Source organism: Prosopis cineraria, unplaced genomic scaffold, assembly GCF_029017545.1.
Source record: "Prosopis cineraria cultivar Desert tree isolate PC_DT_omini unplaced genomic scaffold, ASM2901754v1 PC14, whole genome shotgun sequence".
Lineage (NCBI taxonomy): Eukaryota > Viridiplantae > Streptophyta > Magnoliopsida > Fabales > Fabaceae > Prosopis > Prosopis cineraria.
The window spans coordinates 6,600,864-6,622,561 of record NW_026555345.1 but is presented as its reverse complement, the minus strand read 5'-3'; the positions used below and the strand labels follow the sequence as shown (position 1 = coordinate 6,622,561).

Below are 21,698 nucleotides of genomic sequence, written 5' to 3'. Positions count from 1 at the left end.
AAAAAGGGAAAATTACGTACGTTTAGGTGTCTACATGATTAATTAAACACTTTAATGTCATGTTTGAATGCATGTGGATTTGGATTTAGATTTAGATTTGAGCCAAATTCATTGTTTGGGGTAATTAAAAATGTATGGATTTGGATTTAACCCAAATTCAAATTCAAATCCTTCCTCAATCCCTTTTGTAATTTTAATTTTTTTTGTAAATATCTATTATTTTAAATTTTAATGGAAGTATCTCTCTTCCTTCATGTTCGTTCATCAATTTTGCTAACTCCTTGATTATGACATCACTATTTTTGACTGACTTCCATTGAGACCAAATTATCGGTGTTGACTAAGACCAAACAACTAACTTTGATAGAAACCACAAGTGACAATCAAGATAGAAATGCCAGCTCCAACTGAGACCAAATCACCGGCCTCGATTGGGACCTGACAAGCAACGTCGACAGGGACCAAACTGCCTATGATGACCAAGTTTAGGAATTTTATATTTCAATTCACTTTCAACCACTCTCCTCCATCGGGTGCCACTTTACATCATCATCGTCATTTGATGCCATTCTAGTGCTGTCATCTAGTGTCGATTCGCTATTATCATCTAGTGCTGGTCCATTGCATCTAACAAGTGTCGGTCTACCACTGTCGCCGCCATTATTGTTTGGGACTAGTATGTGATTGCCACCTTCAATCCATCCACCTTCGTTATCCGGTGCCAAATAATGTCATCTTTTAGGTCTAATCTGTAGCCCTTTAATTGTTGTAATCATCTCATGCTAATCCGTAAGCATTGTTTGGAATCAAATCTCCAATGTATATTGGGATTGGATAGTTGTTGTTGATGGAGACTAGACCATAGATATCACTTGGGTTAGGATAGCCAAAGTCAATTGGGACCGAGGTGCCACCCTTAATCTAGGCTAGATCACCAACTTTGATTAGTATTGAACCGCTAATGTCATCCAAGTTGTCTCTAAATTCAAACATAAAATTTAAAATTTAAAATTTTATTTAAGATCCAAACAAAAGATTTTTATATTATCAATTAAAATTTTTGATATCATCCAAATAAATAATTTAAAATCTATGAATTTCAATTGTGAAATTTTAAATATAGGATTTAAAATTTAAATTCTCAATCTAAATCCACCCATCAAAATGTAACTTAAAGTTGATTGATAATTGAACATATCAAAATAATAATATAATTAATTGTCATTTTACTAAACTTAATTGTTAATATATCTTATGATAATTTAATTATGTTATTGTAGAGAACTTGGTTGTACTTTCCTCAATGAAAAATTCGGGGTGCATAGAAATTGAGGGGCCTCTCTCAAATTTATTGTATTTGTGGACTTAGAGTGATCAAATATTTTGTTTGTAACCTTCCACGGGCGGCACACTATTCCCCTGCATTGAATTGAGGACCGCCAGGAAATGCAAGCCGTCTGGGTCAAACCTGCCTTTATAGTCTTTGGATTTAAACGCGTGCTCACACCGAAACCAATTCCTTTTGAATTGGCCGGGGAAAAAAAAAAACCAAAAAAAAACAGAGAAGAAGTCAACAATAAGGGGCTGTTCTGAAGTCTACAAGTGGGGCATCCCACGTGCTGTCGCTAAAGTTTCTTTTCTTCAGTTCACTTTTATTTAATTTATATTTTATAGTAAGTTAATTTATAATATTTAAAAATTATATATTCTTTATAATTTTTATGCTTGTTTAATAAGGTGTTTTAATTAAAAAATTTCAATAATTGCATTCATTAAGAATATTTCTAGGAAAAAAAAGTTATTATTAATTAATTACTATACCTTAAAAATTGTAAAAGATTATATTTTTTAACATGATGTTTTAGAAAGAAAATATAATATTCAACGAAAGGAAAGAGTCTACTATAATACACAACTAACCTTATTAATTGAAATTCTTTTTGAATAATCAAGATAAGGGGACTGTCCTAAAGTTCACAAGACTGCGTGCCACTTGCCTATTAATAAAAGTCATTTCCTTTAATATTATAAAATATTTTTAACTAATCTACATCTAACAATGATATAGTTAATGACATTTAAAATTATTTTTTTTAGTATTCACTCTTGTTTAATAGGATACTCAACTAAAAATCTTATTAATTACATTCCTATTTAAAGATTTTTTAAAAAAATTTATTAATTATGTCTTGAAACACTTAAAACGTTTTATATTTTTTACATAATACTTCAAAAAAGTCCTGTAATCTTGAAAGCATGCGCAGCACCAGCCTATATAGCTTTTATTACCTTTCCCCCCACTTAATTTCCGAACACGAGAGAGGCGATATGGGGCTGAAGCTACTCTTCCTCATTCTATTAGCTGCAGCCATGGCAGAAGTAGAAACTCAATCATCCCTTGAAGGCTGTCCCAGAAAATGTGGAGACTTAGAGATTCCATATCCATTTGGCGTGGGAATACAACCTAGTACGGGTGTCAACTGCTTCTTGGAGGAGTCGTTTAATCTCACCTGCGACAACTCCACATCTAAATTACTCTACAGAGACAATCTCCAAATTTCTAGCATATCCCCACAAGCAGGTCAAATGGAGATTCTCATGAATATCTCTAAGATCTGTCAAAATCGATCAGGAGTAGGTCTTGTCCAACATCTTCGCACCGATGATTTCACCGTTTCCAGCACGCAAAACAAGTTCGTAACTATTGGTTGCGACACCTTGAGCATAACCAGGGCCCAGAATAGCTTACGACAGAACGAGAGCTATTTCAATGGCTGCGCAACGCTGTGTGAAAAACCTCCTCCTGAAGAGTTGAATGATAAAACTTGTACAGGAACTGGATGTTGCCAGGTAGATATTCCTGCTGGGATGAATAGTATCAATTTTACAGTATCAACAGTCAACTTTACCAACGTTTCGAGTTTCAACAATTGCAGTTATGCTTTTGTTGCCAAAAGCGACTGGTTTAAGTTCTCTGTTGATTATTTGGACTATTTTCCCCATGAGACGGCCCCTATAGTCCTGGATTGGACGGTTTCAAATCTGACCTGTCGAAATTCTTCGATTTCGAGTGATCACTGTGCCTGCAAAGACAATACAGATCTGGTTCGCTCTGACGATGGATATGGGTACAACTGCAAATGCAAAACTGGTTTTGAGGGAAATCCATATCATCCAGATGGATGTCGAGGTAATTCTCTATATACTTCAATTTCTATTCTTTCATGCCCCTCCCACATTTATGAAACCTACTCCAACCTGCTATGTGTTGTTGATCCAGCGTGTTTTATAAAATTTAATGAAACATTATTTTTAAAATTATCATGGTCTATTTATTGCGAGTCTCATATATACAAGAAATCCTCACAGGTTATGTATGGATATGATTTATAAGTTTAAGTGACTATTTCACCCTCTAGGCTAGTTTTTAAAGGATGATATTTTCTTTTTAAACTTGTGCTTAGAACATTGGGCTTCTCATGGAAGACTGATGTCATATTAAAGACTACCCATTAATCGTTCTAATTGGTAGGAGCTATATAAGTCTTACATCAAATAGTCTCATAAATGAAGTAGAGTTTATAAATTTAAAGCACTCTTTACTCATTAGGCTAGTTTTTGGAATAGATTTTTCTTTTGAACTTATGCTTGAAACACTAGATTATTTTGAATTTAATTAATGCTTTTTTTCCCTTCTTCTCCTCTCCAATGAGTTATATCAATCATACAATATTTTTAAAAAATGTAATTTTTTATATTTAATAAAATTTAACTAATTTCTGCAATTTCACAAAGTAGTTAACACCTTTAAAAATGATAGGAGGGATTATATAATAGTAATATTTTTGCTAATAAAAATATTTAGTACTCCATAGAATATGTTTTACTCTCTCCATTTAACAATGTAAGGCATTTTTTAAGGAGTTAGATGTTAAAAAAAATGTAAGGCATTTTTAGTCTTTTGATATATAATTATTGCCTTTTTTTTCTTAAAAGTGTTCCTATTAACGAATGACTTTATATTTATTGTAGGGTGTTTAATAAAGGTAAATATAAAAAGATCAGATTAGTTTGAAAGTAAGTAACTACTTTATTGAGGGTAAAATTTAGTTAGAAATATCTTACATTTGTGAACGGAGCAAGTATAATTTTTTTATTTATCCAAAGCACATGGCATTTTGTAGCTTTAAGAAATATCTTTTCAATTTTGCCCCTATATTTAGTAATTTTCATTAGATTTGGAGCAAAATTGAATTTCCTTAATTAACGCTTGTTGGAAGTATCCTATATTATTGCGGATGTAATACTCGATTCTATATGCAAGTCCATTCTCAAAGAATTTCATGATTTTTTTTATAATTCACTTTTTTATATAAAAAGATGAATTATTAATTACTTTATTCTGAATTCATCTTTCACAATTTTCTATAAATAGAAAATACAAAGTTGCATGAAGAAAACAATTTTTTTAAAATGATATATTTAATAGAGACAAATTGAAAAAAAATAACATAATATCAATAATTTAACTACATCTTTTTAATTTTAGGGATGAAGTTACATCTTTTTTTATTGAAACAATGATAATTAGGGATCCTCTAAGGCCATAAATTACAATTACGGATCCTAAATTATTAAAATCCCAATAATGAATCATGGTCCTTAATTGAAATTAAAAAATATTAATAATCTAAAATGCCCCTCAAAAGCAACTTTAGTAAATTTTTAAGTGACTATTATATATTCACAAGTATTTTTGGAAAGTTTTAAAAGTAAATTTTAGTTGCATCCTAAAAAACAATCCATTTTCACCTATTGTTCATCTATTTCCCAACTAAGATTAACAATATTTCCATCCTATAATATTTCAGCAATGTCATTTCCTTATTTTTTTAACTAATTTATCTATATATTAACAAGTATAAAAATTCACAAATAATTGGATTTAAATTCAAAAATAATTTTAGTAAATTTTCAAGTGACTATTGTATATTTACAAGTGTCTTGGAAAGTTTCAAAGGTGAATTTTAGTTTCATATTAGGAACAAACCATTCTAAATTATTAACTAAGATTAACGATATTCTCATTCAATGATAATAATTTCAACAATATCATTTTTTAATTTTTCAAGTAAAACGGTAATTTTATAAACTCATATATATTTTTAATTTTAATTAAGGACTATGATTCATTATTAAAATTTCAATAATCTAAGATTCTAATTATAATTAGTTAGGGTTCCCCAATTGTATTTTCCCTTCTTTATTTGACTGATATAGTTAAAAGTCACTTGTAATACCGTTTTCTCCATTTCAGATTTTGATGAGTGCAACGCAAGCAATAATTGCAGTATCTCAACGCAGGCGCTGTGTCACAATTTCGATGGTGGCTACAGCTGTTCTTGTCCACCTGGATACACAGGCGATGGCTATGTTAATGGAACACACTGCACTTTGAAGGCTTCATCTCATTCAAATTTGCGCATTCTTATAATAGCACTAGGTGAGAAAAACCACTCTCTGTTAAGTATATTTTTAAAGATTAATATTTTTGGGATCATTTTTTAGTTAAACTGCATTTTTACTTTCTTTTTTATTTTAATAATATCTTATTAAAATATGAATAATTTAATACTAGTATGCATTAATTTAAATATCATTATTATTTTCAAACCTTCACACACAATTTAAAGTGTCGACTTTTAAAATTTAAAAATCCTGAAAAAATTTACAACTTAACTCGTACTACAAGGTTTACTGGAGTTTTATTATTTTTATTAAAACATGTGATCACAGTTTATTGTAGATCTATCAGAATGGTTATTATTTATGTCTTGCACCCATCTTGAAAATGCCTTATTTATTTAAATGATGATTCGTTTTTGTCCTCAGATTGGAGTGAATGATTCACTAAAAATAAATGAAAGATTTTCATCTTCCTATAATAACATTTCAGTTAAAATTCAAATCCTTTTTCTGAAATTTCATTTGGTTGGCAGGCATTGTTGTTGTCTTATTGGTTGTCTTCACATTAGCTTCCACAACATGTTTGGTACATAAGCGAAGAACCTTGAAACAAATCAGGCAAAGAAATTTTGAACAAAATGGAGGAAACTTGTTGCAGCAACACATTTCACAACAACAGAGCTACGCTGAAAGAATCAAGATATTTACAGAAATTGAGCTCAAAAATGCCACAAACAATTTTGATGAAGGTAGAATTCTTGGTTGTGGGGGACAAGGCATAGTTTATAAGGGAATATTACCGGACAATACACATGTTGCCATTAAGAAGTCCAGAGTAGGAGGAGATGCCCGTCAAATTAAAGATTTCATCAATGAAGTGTTTGTGCTTTCCCAAATAAATCATAGGAATGTGGTCAAAATTTTAGGGTGTTGTCTTGAAACTGAAGTTCCTTTATTAGTTTATGAGTTTGTGGACAATGGTACTCTTTTTGACCACATAGACCCATCAAAGACTGGACATTTTATTACATGGGAAAGTCGATTAAGAATTGCCGCAGAAACTGTGGAGGCTATTTTATATTTACACTCTGCTGCTTCTATTCCCATTATTCATCGTGATATTAAATCCACCAACATTCTTTTAGACCACAATGACAAAGCAAAGGTGTCGGACTTTGGAGCTTCAAGACTTGTTCCTCTTGATGAAACTCAAATTACCACTGTCGTGCAAGGGACACTAGGATACTTGGATCCAGAGTACCTTCACACTGGTCAGTTGAATGAGAAGAGTGATGTTTACAGCTTTGGAGTTGTTCTTGTGGAGTTACTCACTGGGAATAAAGCAGTTGCATTCAATAGGCCAGAACTAAGAAATTTGGCAATGTACTTTGTATCTTCTGTGAAAGAAAACTGCTTGTGGGAAATTCTTGATAGGAGATTAGAGCAGAAGAAGAATGCAAAGCAGCTAAAGGATGTAGCCTTATTGGCTTTGAGGTGTCTGAGAGTTAATGGACAGGAAAGACCCACTATGAAGGAGGTAGCATTGGAGTTACAAAACATGATTGCAGTGGAAATGCATCCTTGGGTGAAGGATGAGGCTATGAAGGAAGAAGAGGCTATGAAAGTAGAAGAAAGTGAATACTTACTTGGTCACGTACCTAATGGATATGGGGATGCCAGCACTAGCATTTCAGTTGCCAGCCATGATAGCACACAAAAGCAGATAGCATTTGAGATTGCAAATGGGCGATGATCTTTTTAGCATTTAAATATGTGTTTTTGTGCGTTTCTCCTTGTTTCTTTCATAGGGAAATATGTGAATAATGGTAGGGTTTCAGTTGGCATTGTATTAGAAGAAACCAATAAGGTATTTGTTTGGATCATACACTTAGGCTTTCTTAATAAGATATAACAACAACAACAAGCTTTATCCCATTAAGTATAATGATATTATGCTTTATTAACAAAGCTTTCTTAATAAAAAATATTTAATTTAATATTTGTTAATTAAGACCTCTCCCCCCGTCACTATTTCTTTTGTAATTAGTAATTAGCTAAATTGTGCATGTATGTATGTGTAATGCCAATGTGCCATAGTGCAGTACTTTAGTCTAAAAAATATAAAAATCCCCCTAAATTAATGCAATTGCACATAACTCTCCTCATTTTTAAATGTTTAAAATTAATCTCCCTAATTTTTTAAGCTCCCCTCCCTATTGCTTTTAACTTTGTTATCTATAAACAAAGTTTGTCATGTTAGATTAATGAAATACACATGATAGTTAATTTGGTAAAAATATTTAAATTATTTTTGGCTTAATTTAAAGAAGAACCTATGAATAAAAATTTATCCTTTAAAACAAGAAAAACATGCACCACATGACAACAAATATGGATAAAATTTTTATAAAGTTATTGTTAGCTTACATAAGATATTACATAAGCTGCTGTATGTCTTATTATAACATAACAACTTCTATTAACAAGATAACTGAGAAACAACATTAAATGAGTTTATGATAAAATAACATTAGGAAGGTTAATTTTAAACTTTTAAATGTGAAAGAAGTTCTATGCAATTGTTTCAAAGTTTAAAGAAATTTTTTATATTTTGTCCAAAAATATATAAATGGTGAGCAACTTGTTAAAATATAATGGTGAAGAAAATGGAGTGAAACACACACACACACACGTATATTTTTTGTTTGTGAGAAACCAAAAATATCACAAGGGAATTGATATAATTTAAAAGAAAATCATGTTGAAGGCTATGTATTCCTTCCAATCCTTATTATAAGAAAATTTTTTAATTCTTAATATAAGGCACATTATTTGTATTACTTATAATTTTTTTAATATTATTCATATTTAAATTCGTTAACTATGATAGAAAATGTAATACAAATTTAAAACTTTTTAAATAGGGGCAAAAATGAAAGGTTATTATATTTTCAAACAAACTTAATAATTTAACTACCTTAACCTGGTTCCAGAAGTAGTTGGTAGTGTCTTATAATAAGGATTAGTAGATTAATTTTATATCAAGAGTCAAATTGTAAGGAACCCAATTATAGAATAAATGCATAGAATGGAATTGATTGCATCTCCAATATAAATTAGTTCAATTAAAACACATTTCCAAATCATAAATATGATATAATTTAAAGCAATTACTGTAGATTTGAAATCATGGCATGTATGATTTTTTTTAAAAAAACCTGGTGACTCACATTATTCTGCCACATCATTAGGCTGATGTGGAAGTATATCATTTTGACATGTCATACTAATTATTGCCATTGCTTTTGTGCGTGTAGAATAAATATAGAATACAGATACGTAATACGTGTGATTTTTCAAAATTAAAAAATTTGATAGTTAAGATTACTCTCAAGGGAAAAGTTTACTCCAAATATACTCCTCTTGTCCTATTCCAAGGGCAAAGAGAGAAAAAAAATTAGTCCTATTTATAGAGAACTTTTCAATTTTTAATACTTCTCTTTAGATTTTTATCCTTATTAAATGCTTTAAATAAAAATATTAGCAATGAAATTTAAGAATATTTATTAGAGATAAAGGTAAAAACTTATTGAATTTTAAGATAAAGTTAATGAGGTTTAAGATTTTGTTTGATTCCAATAAAACATACTAGAAGTTACTTATACATAGGACTAGAAAAAATATTCGACATAAGGGTAAATTTAAACCATCTGGTCAAAGCTCAAAATATTAATTATGATTGAGCAAACTTCAATAAAAGTTCAATTGATATTTACTTAGCATTGAATGACCTAATATCCAATTTTCGCAAAATCAGAATCGCTTCCATTTTTGTAGCCAGAAATCAATAAATTACTCAGAACGGTAAATTAAATTACATTTGAAGAATATATATATATATATATATATTTTTTTTTTTCAAAGTTCTATCATTTTATAGGATATTTACTTAGCATTGAAAGTTCTATTCTCACTCAATTTTTACTCATTCTCTCTCCCTGACCATCACACTCAAGGTCAGGGTACGATTCTCTCTTCCATTATCTTTTTCCAGTAGTATGAGTTACGTGATCTCATGCTCTGTGACACCAAAAATTATATATGTATTGAATGCGTGAACATGACTTTACCATGAAAGGGTGGGAAAGAAGGAGCTATGGACTGTCTGTACGAGTTCGTGTATAAATATGCAGCTTCTCCGATGCCTCGTCACGCCACCTGTAAGGACGTTGGTGGACATCGTTTTTGTGAATGTGACATTACTTGTTGGTGATCATCAACATCCACCATCAATTAATTCAAATATATATTATAATAACCTAATGAATCTGATACCTAGACCTTGAGTTCCCGGTTCATGTTATAATTAATCTCATTTTAGCCTGCTTTATTTTTGACATGCTTTGCTTATTTGAATATATAGCTTGGATTTCCTTCATATCGATCACAGTTTGGGCATAATTCTACAGGTTTTTTTTTTTTGAAAAAAAAAATCATTTCGATGAATTTTAGGAGGTCAAGGAAGCCAAATACACAAATGATGCCCTGACGATATTTTGTTGGAAGTAAAATGATCAATGTTTAAAACATGACTCAACCGGTTAAATTGAGAATTAGCTATCTAGTTACTGATTCGGTTAACTTGGTAAGAGACTGGTTAACTTGGTCAAAACAGAATTAACAAGTTAAGATCAAACCTACTCATACAGGTCAATCGCGCGGTTTGATCATTGACCTTTGGACTAGTAGTCTAGTATCTTGCCCGGTCTAATGGCTGATCTTATTTTTAAAAACCTTGAAAATGATGCGTTGATACTTGATATATACCATAAGCTGTAGCTAGGATGCTATTATAAAATTAATTAACTAAGTTTCATAAAAATTAATTAATTAGAAGAATTAATTATCTAATCCCTTTATAATTTAGTATATCAGTTACACACACACACACTCATTAATTGCGTGTATATATACTGAAGTGAAATCTGCAACAGAACTCATCGATTGATTTATTGTATTAAAATTAATGAAATATATATATATCATTGAATAATATCAGATGTTGTCATATTATAAAGCTCTCTAGCTACCATATGCATGTACAATGAATCAAACAGGCCATGTCTAAATGGGTGAAGACGTACAATATTAAAGAAGAAATTAATTGGCATGGACCAAATTGTAATACTCGCTCGTCCCAAATTATAATATATTTTTGTGAATATTCTGTATTCCAAATATGATATACTTTGAAAATATTAAGGCTTCATTAAATATGTTTATTCCAATATTACCATTTAGCTCTCTCTATTTAATAATAACTAAATATAGATTTAAGGTTATCAAATAAAAGGTATTTTTGGAAGTTTATATTTTTATTTTGAAAAAAATAATATTGTTTAGTGTATTTAATGAGGTTTATTAGTATATAAGATTTAACTAAGATAATAGAAAGTTTAATGGACATTTATTATGCATTAAATTAAATTATCTAATACTACCAACAAATATAATTTTCTGCAGGTTTGTTTCATAATATTGAATTACTTACAATTAACATAAATTTAATTATGAATGTATAGACATGTTACACGAGCAGGTACTTTCTCTATTTTTATTTATATATTAATTTCAGTATGTTTTATCATAACTAACCAAAATTTTAAAATTTTAACAAGTTTTCAATACTATTCTTATTAAATATACATACTTTTTTACCAAAAGAATATAAATACTTTAAAAAATGATATACCCTAATAATTGATAACCTTCCTAACATTTAATAGGAAAAAGAGGTAAATATAGACACACAAATTATGTATATATTCTATAAATAAAACCAAAACAAATATCTCTCTTTGGTCTATAAATAAGACTACATGAATATATATATATATATATATATATATTCATCAATAACCCATGAGGGAGCTCGTTCACTTCAAGGCCAAGTTATGAGTAACGGCTAGACCTTGGTAAGAAGACATCATATTCTTGGCAAGAGAAAGTGAAATAAAAGTTACAACATAGATGCATGTAACAAGACAAGCTATTAAAAATAGAAATTTCAACACGCGCACACACAAGTGTCTCCCAACCTATTAGTGATTCAGTGTAATTAAATTAATTTGAACTAAGAAAAATAAAACTTTTAGTTCTTGAAATTTTTTTCCCAATTCTCCATCCTTAGACTTCAACTTGAAATAATTCCATCCTTCTTATTAATTTGTAACAAATTAGTCCTTATACTTACTTAACTCAATAAACTACAATGACTGAATTATATTGAATCAAAGTTTAGAAACCAAATTGATAATTAAAAAAATTGAGACTAAAAGTTATGTTATCCCTTAATTAAACTAATTAAGTCCTACTTACGGCCAGGCGGTGAAAGTGATGGATAAGTTGGTGGCAGATTCCAAACCGAAGGCTTGAGATAAGGCAGGCAAGCTGTGCTATAATATCGAGAGCCGGGGGAACGATTAATTGAAGGCTTATTCCTTATTGGCGTTCGCCTAATTACTGGCGGCAACTTCCCTGCATTATCATAAATTTGAACCACGTATTATAAAATAATTCATATATTACACAAGATTTCTTAATTGTGGTAAAAGAAGATATATAGTCTTAGGAAATGATATCAGTTGCTAGGGATGAGCAATTGTACGGGTGGAGAAGAGAAATGAACAAGATTAAGATAAAAATGTTACATCTTAATTCAAAATCATAATATTCTAGTTTATGGGTTATTCATCTTTACTTCTTTAGTCCTATTTATAGAGCAAAGAGAAAAAAAAAATTGGTCTTATTTATAGGGCACTTATCACTTTTCAATACTTTTATTTACATTTTTGCCTTTATTAATGAGATTTAAGAATATTTATTACTGATAAAGGTAAAAACTTGTTAAATTTTAAGACAAAGTTAACGAAGTTTAAAGTTTTCTTTAGTTTTGGTGAAACATGTTAGAAGTGACTTATAAATAGGATTAGAGGGAGTATCATACAATAGTTATTAAGCATAGCTTTATCTAATATGAGACTTCTCATATCTTCTTTTATCCATTCACATTTGGACATCTAACAATCTCTCCCTTCAAGTGTGAGTCTATAAGTTTCCTATATCAAAGACACATCAAACACTAAGTCCTTATTTTAGGGCCAACTTAACTTTTTAGGCTTCAAACGGTGTAGTGCACACAAGTCCATGCTGCAATCAAGGTTAGTCCCATTTTAGGCTTCAAACATGTGCCTGATAACATGATGTATTTTAGGTCCTTGGATTGAAACCAACTCTAATACCACATGTTAGAACACATTATTTTATGTCTACTCATACTTGAATAATTGAACATCAACAAATGGGGCAAAACTTATACAATAATGTCTGGTAAGTAAAAATATTTTTTGAGAAGGAAATGAAAAATGTGCATGCCTCATATATATATATATATATATATATTTAAAAAAAAACCTTTTCCGTCAAGCTATCAAATATTGTGTTAGTTTGTGTTGTTAATTAACTGGGAATGAGAATGCTCGAGCATGAGTGGATGAGGGAAGGAAGTGAATTGTTGAAGCCAAAATTAGAGAAGCAATTAGAATAGCCTTCTTCGTTGTCAAAGATGGAGCAATAGTGCACAATCACTCTTTCAATTTTTGCCTTTTGAATGCTCATATTATACTAAACCATAGTCTCTATTTATAGTCTCGTGAGAGATAAACAAAGTCTTAAATTGTCACTGTTCGTGGTAAACACGGTTATTGTTTGTCATTAAATTAATGTTTGAGGGAGAAAATAATAGTGGCTGAAAAAAGTGATAAAAGAAGTTGCATAGCATGCCAAAATGGTGGGCCAAATAAATTGACAAATTATCATATAAAATTAAATCTATAAATATAAAAATTTATGGGTATCTATATTATATATGTAATCAAATAAACTATATATTTTATAATTATTTTCATTCACTTATAAATCTTCTGAATTTGTCTATATTATGTTGTTCAACGGTTTTCTTTTAAACTTGAAAAATAGTTCTTTTAGAAAGTTGTTTTTTAATTATGTTTTTAAAAAGTTGCAATATCTTACTTTTAAATCATATTTTAATCAAACAAAAAATAATATTAAAAAATTACCACACTCACCCACTTGTGTATCCTTCATTTTTACCATCGCATCTGAGATACCAAATAAGGTAATAATTAAGAAAATTTTTTAAATGGAATCGGCTTATATAAAAATTCTAACGGGTAAAAACAATTAAGAAAAAAATTAGGACTATGAAGACCCATTTTTTGACGAAAGAAAAAAAAAGAATAGGAATAAAACATGAAGATATAAAATATCAGTTAATTTTTAGTCTAGTATCTTGCCACGTTCAATAGGTGATCTGATTTTTAAAAACCTCGAAAATGGTGCATTGATGCTTGATACCATAAGCTAGCTTGGATGATATTATACAATTAATTAACTACAGCTCACAAAAAATTAATTAATTAAAATAATTAATTATATAATCCCTTTATAATTTAGTATATTAGTTATATCTATATTGTTTGATTAAAAAAAAAAGTTATATCTACATTGTGTGTGTGTATACTGAAGGGAAATCTGCAGCAGAACTCATCGCTTGATTTCATGATGAAGCCATAAAACACTGTATTGTATTAAAATTAATGAACTATATGATTGAATCATATCAGATTTTGTCATATTATGAAGCTCTCTAGCTCCCATGTACAATGAATCAAACAGGCCCTGCCTAAATGGGCGAAGTCAAAATTAAAGAAAGTTTAATTGACATTTATTAGGCATTGAATTAAATTATCTAATACTACCAACAAATGTAATTTTCTTTAAGCTCGTTTGATAATATTGAATTACTTAAAATTAACACAAATTTAATTATGAATGCATGGACATCTTACACACACACCCCCTACTTCTTCTGGTCTTTGTTTATATGTTACTTTTAGCATGTTTTGTTAAAATTAAGAAAAAATTTAAACCTCATTAACTTTGTTTAAAACTTCAACAAGTTCCTTATGGTATTCCTATTAAATATTCATATTTTAAAAATAAGCATTTAATAATGCAAAAAGGTAAAAATAGAGATAGAGAGAGAGAGAGAGACAGTGTGTGTGTGTGTGTGTTCATCAATAACACAGAAGGGAGCTTGTTCTTTTCAAGGACAATTCATGATCAACGGCTACAAGTTGGTTGGAAGACATTATTCTTGGAAATTAACAGAAAGCGAAATAAAAGTTACAACATAAATGCACTTAACAAGGCAAGCTATTAAAAATAGAAATTTCAACATATATATGAGCCTCTTCCAACCTATTAGTGTGATTAAATTAATTCAAACTAAGGAAAAATATAACTTTTTTGTTTCAGAATTTTTCTTTTTCAGATTATCAATTCAATCCTTTAACTTTGATTTGAAATAATTGAATCCTTACAGTTTCTTATTAATTCGTAACAACTCAATCCATATACTTGGTTAACTCAGTAAACCATAAGGATCAAAGTTTAAGAATTAAATTAATAATTAAAAAAATTGAGACTAAAAGTTATATTATTCCCTAAATAAACTAACTGAGTAGTGCTACTTCCGCCTTGCTGGTGGAGGTGATGAAAAAGTTGGTGGCAGCTTTCGAAACGGAGGCCTGTGATGAGGCCTATTCCTTATTGGCGTTCCCCCAGTTACCGGCGGCAACTTCTTCCCTGCATTATTATAACTTTAAATTACGTACCAAAACATAATTCATATATTACACAAGATTTCTTGATTATGGCAAAGAGAAAATATATAGCTCTCTTGGAAATGATATTGGTAAAGGTGGCAAAACTTATACGATAATATTTGATAAGTAAGAAAATATTCTCTAAAAAGGAAATGAAAAAATATACATGCCCCATTTTTTTCACATTTTTTTTAGAAAACAGTTTTCCATCTATCAAATATTATATTAATTTAAGCTGTTACCTGGGAATTGGACTCCTCGAGCATGAGTGGATGAGGGAAGGAAGAGAAATGTTGAAGCCAAAATTAGAAAAGCAATTATAATAGCCTTCTTCATTGTGACAGATCGAGCAAGTACTATGCACAACCACTCTTTCAATTTTTGCCTTTCGTATGCTCACATTATAATAAACCATCGTCTTTATTTATAGTGTCATGAGAGATAAATAAAGACTTGAATTGTTACTGCTCGTGGTACACACGGTTATTGCTTGTCATTAAATTTTTTTTTTAAAAAAAATCTAAATTGACTTGGTCGTCGGAAGACTTGCTCGTTCACTTTGAGAATGAAAACAAATTGGATACTTTCTCTCTCTCTAGGAAATTTAGATAACATGCCAAAATGGTGGGACAGAGAAATTGACAACGACTTTGCTTTTTTTGTTTTTTTTTTTTGTTTTTGGACCAACGAACGACGACCATGACTTTAGACCCGGGGGATATTAAGTGACAAAACATATTATCATATAAAATTAAATCTATAAATATAAAAATTTATGTGTATATACAGAGAGTGTGTGTGTGTAATCAAATAAATTATATATTTTATAATTATTTCCATTCACTTATAAATTTTCTGAATTTATCTATATTATTGTTGTTCAACGGTTTTCTTTTAAAATGGAAAAATAGTTCTTTTGGAAAGTTGTTTATTTTAATTAATTTTTTTAAAAAAATTGCAGTCTCTTACTTCTAAATCATATTTTAATCAACCAAAAAAAATAACATTAAATATCAGTAATTTAAATAATTAAGAGCAGGATAAATTTGAAATTATAATCTAAAAAACAAAAAAATAGAATTTTGGCTATAGAAAAGCATAGAAAGTAAATAAAAATTTAAAAAATTACTAAAAATATAAAATAAATTAATTTCTCAAGATGAATGTATAAATATAATTTTGTTTTGGGGAGGAAAAATATCTAATGTGGCAAGAGATACGTTTCCAACAAATGGGAAATTAAATGGAATGGGGACCACAAGGTGCAATTTCGTCAAAGGCTCTACCAATGAGGGAAGGATTTTGATTAGAGGTCGTTTTAACTTCCCATCGATACGAATAAATAATATATGTGTGAACATGGAGCTGTTTTGTTAGTGATAAGATTAAGATAACCTTAACCCTATTTTATATCTATGGTTCTTTATTTTTGTTAAAGAATTAAATAAACATTTGAGAAAAAAGGGTCCCATTCGGAATACTTCCTAGGCTCTTAGGCAACAAATTCACTGCTTCCACAAGTCCTTCTGCAAGAACAAGAGCCCCTTCTTTTTAATGTGGTAGAAATTTAGTTCCAAACTCTTTTGACGTGTGATGAATTAATATTATTATTCTAAGAAAGTTTATTTAAGCCCCATATCAAAGAGCCATGTATTCAGACTTTTTAATTACTGGATGCATTAGATGATTTTTTTTCCCTGGTAAGATTGCATTAGGTGATTTTAACATTTAGACTTTTTTTAAATTAGGATAAATACCAAAAAATTTACATAGCCCAAAATTAGAGGTAAGCATATGTTTTTTTTTTTTGCTATACCACCTTTGAGATATTGAATTTGTCGAAAGTTGATCGAAAAAACCACCTTTGAAGTGGTAATTATTAGCAGGACAATTTATTCAATATTGAATGGTTAAGTGAGCTTCTTCAACCACACAAAAAGATTATGTTATATATTTCTCTCTAATCAATGGTAAAAATTTTTTTGATGTTAGTATGATTTATTCTTAGCTTGTATCTCTAGAAGTAACCGAAATTAAAAGAGATATTAGAAATAATTCGAATTTGAGTAGGTCATAGGAAGACTTACTATATACTCAATGACTTGATAATAACAAAATTTAGATGCTGTTTCTAGGATATTGATCGATAGAGTCAGTGTTAGAAAAAGATGATAGGGAAAGATAATCATTCATCTTAATTTTATAAATTTGTGGAAGAAGGTTAATGCGCTACTTAATTATCTCGATTCCCATTTGTTTTTGATGGACAAGCTGATGCAAATTTATGATTTTTCAATGAAGCCCTGGACGACATCGTTTTAGTAAGCTAATTGCTAAATCTCCTACCCCTTTTTATTAAAACAGTGCAGTTTCGGTGATGAGCTCCTCCTGGTCATCTTTGCGCTTAGCACTGAAACTGTATCCCAAGATTATAACATTCAGGAACAAAAATAAAGCTTTTCCCCTTTTTACCTTTTAAATTTAATTATTATTATTTTTGGTGAGACGTAAGTAGTACGATCTGCCAAGAATGAAATCTAATCTTCCCTGAAATATAGATGGCTTACAATAGACCCCTCACAATTAAGATGCTACATACACAACAGTTGATATTTAAACCTCAAATCACTTCCTTGAATGACGGAAGCAGCTATTAATTATGCCAACCTAAATTGTTTAATTATTGTTTCTATTTAATCACTATGTTCACTTGAGTAAGAGTTGCAGAGAGAAGAAAGAGAAATATTGCAAGCCAAAAATAAAAATCGGTTTTCTTGATGTCAGGAAAATAGTTTTTTTTTTTTTATCAAATTAGTAATCGAGAGAGGAAATAATAGTTGATAAAGACTAGGTGAGATATTCTAACATGGGTAGACCGAAGAAGTTGACGACAAAGACTTTTTATTTTATTTTATTTTTTGATCAAACCACGACCAAGATTTAAGAACGTGTTTGACACTTCTTTTCAGGATAATTCTAGATTCTAGACTAGACTAGATTATTATTTTAAATTAAATAGGTTTAGAAGTGGTTAAGGAAAATTTGAGGATTACCAATTTCAATTATATATGAAGATTCTTTCCTTGAAGAATAATAAATATGAATAGATTGAAATTTTGGATGAAAAATAAAATTAGCTTATGACAATAATTTTTTTTGTTTTATTTTTGCTATATAAGGGATGAGTTTTAATGTTTGTATTATTATATACATATTATACAGATACAACAGTTCCCTTAAAAAATTTTCTAATAATTTAATAGTTGATTTTTTTTTCACCCTGAACATATTGAGAGATGCTAAGTTTATGATTTGGACACAGTAAAAAAGATATTTTAAAATTTAAAAGTTCAGAAAAATACTTTGAATTTAATTTTTCTTTTTAAATTCAATAAGTTTTTTAGATAATAAATTTCGTGATTGGATAAGGCAGAGATAAACGTAATTGGCACGCCACAAGCCAAGGTTCAGAGTAATTGACTATACAATACATACAAATCAAACAATATTTGAGTTGGGTCTTTAATGGTTTATTTAATTATTTAGATTGTATGGCAAGTTTTGGTTGGAAAAGTGCTCGTTATGATATCCACCACCACCAACAAAATATTATTCTTAGTGGTGATATTTTGAACGCATATATTTATAAAGATGGGGTCATGTCTTACTAATTGAACCAAGTTTTGCTGGGGAAAAATATTTATATCAAAAGTTACGTTCCATGTTAATTAAATTATATATTGTAATTAATTCTATTATATTATTGGTTTTGGATTTAGATGAGCGGTGTGTATTCAATAAGAGGCATTCTTAATTAAATATTAAGTTGTTAAATAAAAATTTCATGTTATAGTTACATATATAATATTTTAGAGTTGAAAATGACTGTAGAAATAAAAAAGTTATCGTATATTTTCTTAAAAATCTTTTAAATATTTTTTAAATAGAAGACGACGGAGTAAAGCTTCTAGGTATGTATTATATAAGATAAAGAATCAGACGTCCAAGATTAATTTTAAGCTACAAATCGATTATTAGGATGAACTTATACCATTTATCATCGAATCCAAATTCATTTGCTTTCTTTTCTTTTATTTACTTTGCGGTCATTCCTTCACTTGCATTTTTAAATGTTTTTCCTTTTTACATTTTCCCAAATGAATTGCTCGAATAACATTAGGATAATAAAATAAAATAATGCAACCAAAGCATAAAATAAAAACGCACACAATAAAATTACAGATAGATGAGGAACTTTATTTATTAATTAAACTGACTCATAATAAATTATAAGCCAGCAGATACAATCTTCTTCATCTCAAGTACAATTAACACAGGCATGTAAATTTAACAACCTGATCTCACAGTTCATAGAATTCATGAGCAACATACACCTTGACTTCCCCATGAAACCTAGTAATTAAGGAAGACATTATTCTTCAGGAGAAATGATAAGAGACAAAAAGCTGCACCAACGTAAAAGTTTTATGCGAAAAGCGTATTTTTAAGAGACAGAGTTATGACAGTTAAGTCTTAAATTATTAAATTAATGATAATTAAGTTACCAATAAAAATTTTTAAAAATTGAATTGCAAATATTAATTCAGACAATTATAAGCAGAAATCTCAGATATATTCTGATGAGAGTTACACTTAAATTTGCAACTACTTGAATCAATTTTGCAACTCATTTTTTTAAAAAAAATTGTTGAGTACCTAACTGTTATTAATTCAATATTTTTGAAATCCAACTGTCATTCTTCCTTTGACTAAATGTACGTACCATTAGTCATGTATTTCTTTTTGCTGCTACTTATTACAACCACGGGTATAGATAGGGCAACGCTCTTTTGTAACTTTTGGAGGATTTGCAAGGCAAGATTGATAAGAAGAACCAGGAGGACATTTAACTGCAGGATTGTTCTTATCATTTGTTGGCGAGGTGACTGTCTTTGAAACTTCTGCATATTATCATATAATATATACGTATGTATTACATCATCAGTTTAATTGACAGAAAATTAAGAATATATGATTAATAATTTGTAACTCTCATAATAATTTCATGATTTGAAAAGCTAAGGTAGCAAATTAAAATAAAGGAAATTTCAAGGTGTTACCATATAATCCACGAGCATGAGTGGAAGGAGGAAGGAAGAGAAATTAAGCAAAAATGATGAGAAAAGCAATTAGAATAGCTTTCTTCATTGTTTCAGAGAGCAATACTGAAAGTGAAAACACTAACAGGTATATCTCAAGATCCTTTTGGTATGCTCCTCACAATTAACACTACTCTTCATATTTATTTATAATCTCTCTAGGGAGAGAATCGAGGTTGAATGTGTCAACAATAGTTGATATGGTGCAAATATTTCATTTTCAGTAATTTGCATTATTAAATTTCATTTTTTGTATATTAATTACGCTTATTGATGGCATTATTTAATACATAATTCAGTCACATGCGCGCGCGCGCGCTCTTGGTATATTCAAACTTTGCAAGTTGATAGGGAAAAAATAGAGATATGAATGTGATGAGAAATTATATATTTATTTTTATAAAATAATAAAAAAGGAAAAATGATATTGAGTAACAATAAGAACAGTGTAATTTTTTTATAGGATATAAACAATATAATAAAATGGTCATGGGAAAACTAATGTGAAAAATTATAATTATTGAGAAGTTTCCTTTATTTATTACTGAAATGTTTTAATATGATACTTTGAGTATTTCTATTTTTTTTTTCAAATAATACAAAACATTGCTTCGCATTAAAACAAGTGGAAATTTTCTAGGTCTTACAAAGAATTGTACCCTGACTTGTATGTACAATACGTGCCGGCGTTTTGATGATTTCAACTTCGTTGAATTATGTTTATGGATGCGTACATATATAATATCAGTTCTAATTTAGTAGAAAAATATATTATATTTATAATATGAAATCTTTTTTCATGAAGTTGAAATTTTAATTTTTTATATTTAAAAGTTTAAAAATTTAAGATTTCACAATGTAATTACTCTTCAAATTTTCATTTACTTAATTTAATGAGAGATATATTATTCTATATATGGGAAGTTTTGTAAAGCTGAACAAAGGAATAAAACAATGTCTTTTTAAAGAAATTGTGTTATTTTTCATTTAACAGTCAACACATGAAGGGAACTGTTCTCCAAATAATTCAGATAATTTTACAAAGTTTTGGGTGGGGGGTGTTATTTCGCCCCCAATTTGGTCCAGGAAATGACAATGTGTTAATTAAAGATGGTGATGTTATTTTAACAAAAAATTACACAGTGCCAGAGAAGGTAATGACAAGAATTTCAAGTAAAATACCAATTGTACAAAACGAAATTATCTGTGGTGGAAGAACTTTATTTCTTAATTAGACTCACTTACAACTTAATTATAATCACTTCAATTACATGGAGATGGGCCAGAAAAACACGCAGATATGCATTTTACTCGCTACAAACAA

The 21,698-nt window shown here is 29.3% G+C and overlaps 1 protein-coding gene and 2 long non-coding RNA genes across 3 annotated transcripts; 1 reads left to right on the top strand and 2 right to left on the bottom strand.

Moving 5' to 3' along the window:
- Positions 1 to 2,328: 2,328 nt before the first annotated feature.
- LOC129293718 (putative wall-associated receptor kinase-like 16) lies at positions 2,329 to 7,373 on the top strand. Its single transcript, XM_054931804.1, has 3 exons — positions 2,329 to 3,190; positions 5,318 to 5,503; positions 6,000 to 7,373. Exons 1-3 carry the CDS (start codon positions 2,329 to 2,331, stop codon positions 7,217 to 7,219), a joined length of 2,268 nt encoding a protein of 755 aa, XP_054787779.1. The 3' UTR covers positions 7,220 to 7,373.
- A 7,255-nt stretch (positions 7,374 to 14,628) lies between these two features.
- LOC129292086 (uncharacterized) lies at positions 14,629 to 15,600 on the bottom strand. The gene is made up of 2 exons (XR_008588856.1): positions 15,458 to 15,600; positions 14,629 to 15,195 (listed from the first exon to the last, which is right to left on the bottom strand). It is a non-coding gene; the product is annotated as an uncharacterized LOC129292086 (long non-coding RNA).
- Positions 15,601 to 19,469: 3,869 nt separating this feature from the next.
- On the bottom strand, positions 19,470 to 20,478 carry LOC129292593 (uncharacterized). Its single transcript, XR_008588907.1, has 3 exons — positions 20,336 to 20,478; positions 19,999 to 20,176; positions 19,470 to 19,628 (listed from the first exon to the last, which is right to left on the bottom strand). It is a non-coding gene; the product is annotated as an uncharacterized LOC129292593 (long non-coding RNA).
- Positions 20,479 to 21,698: the final 1,220 nt, after the last annotated feature.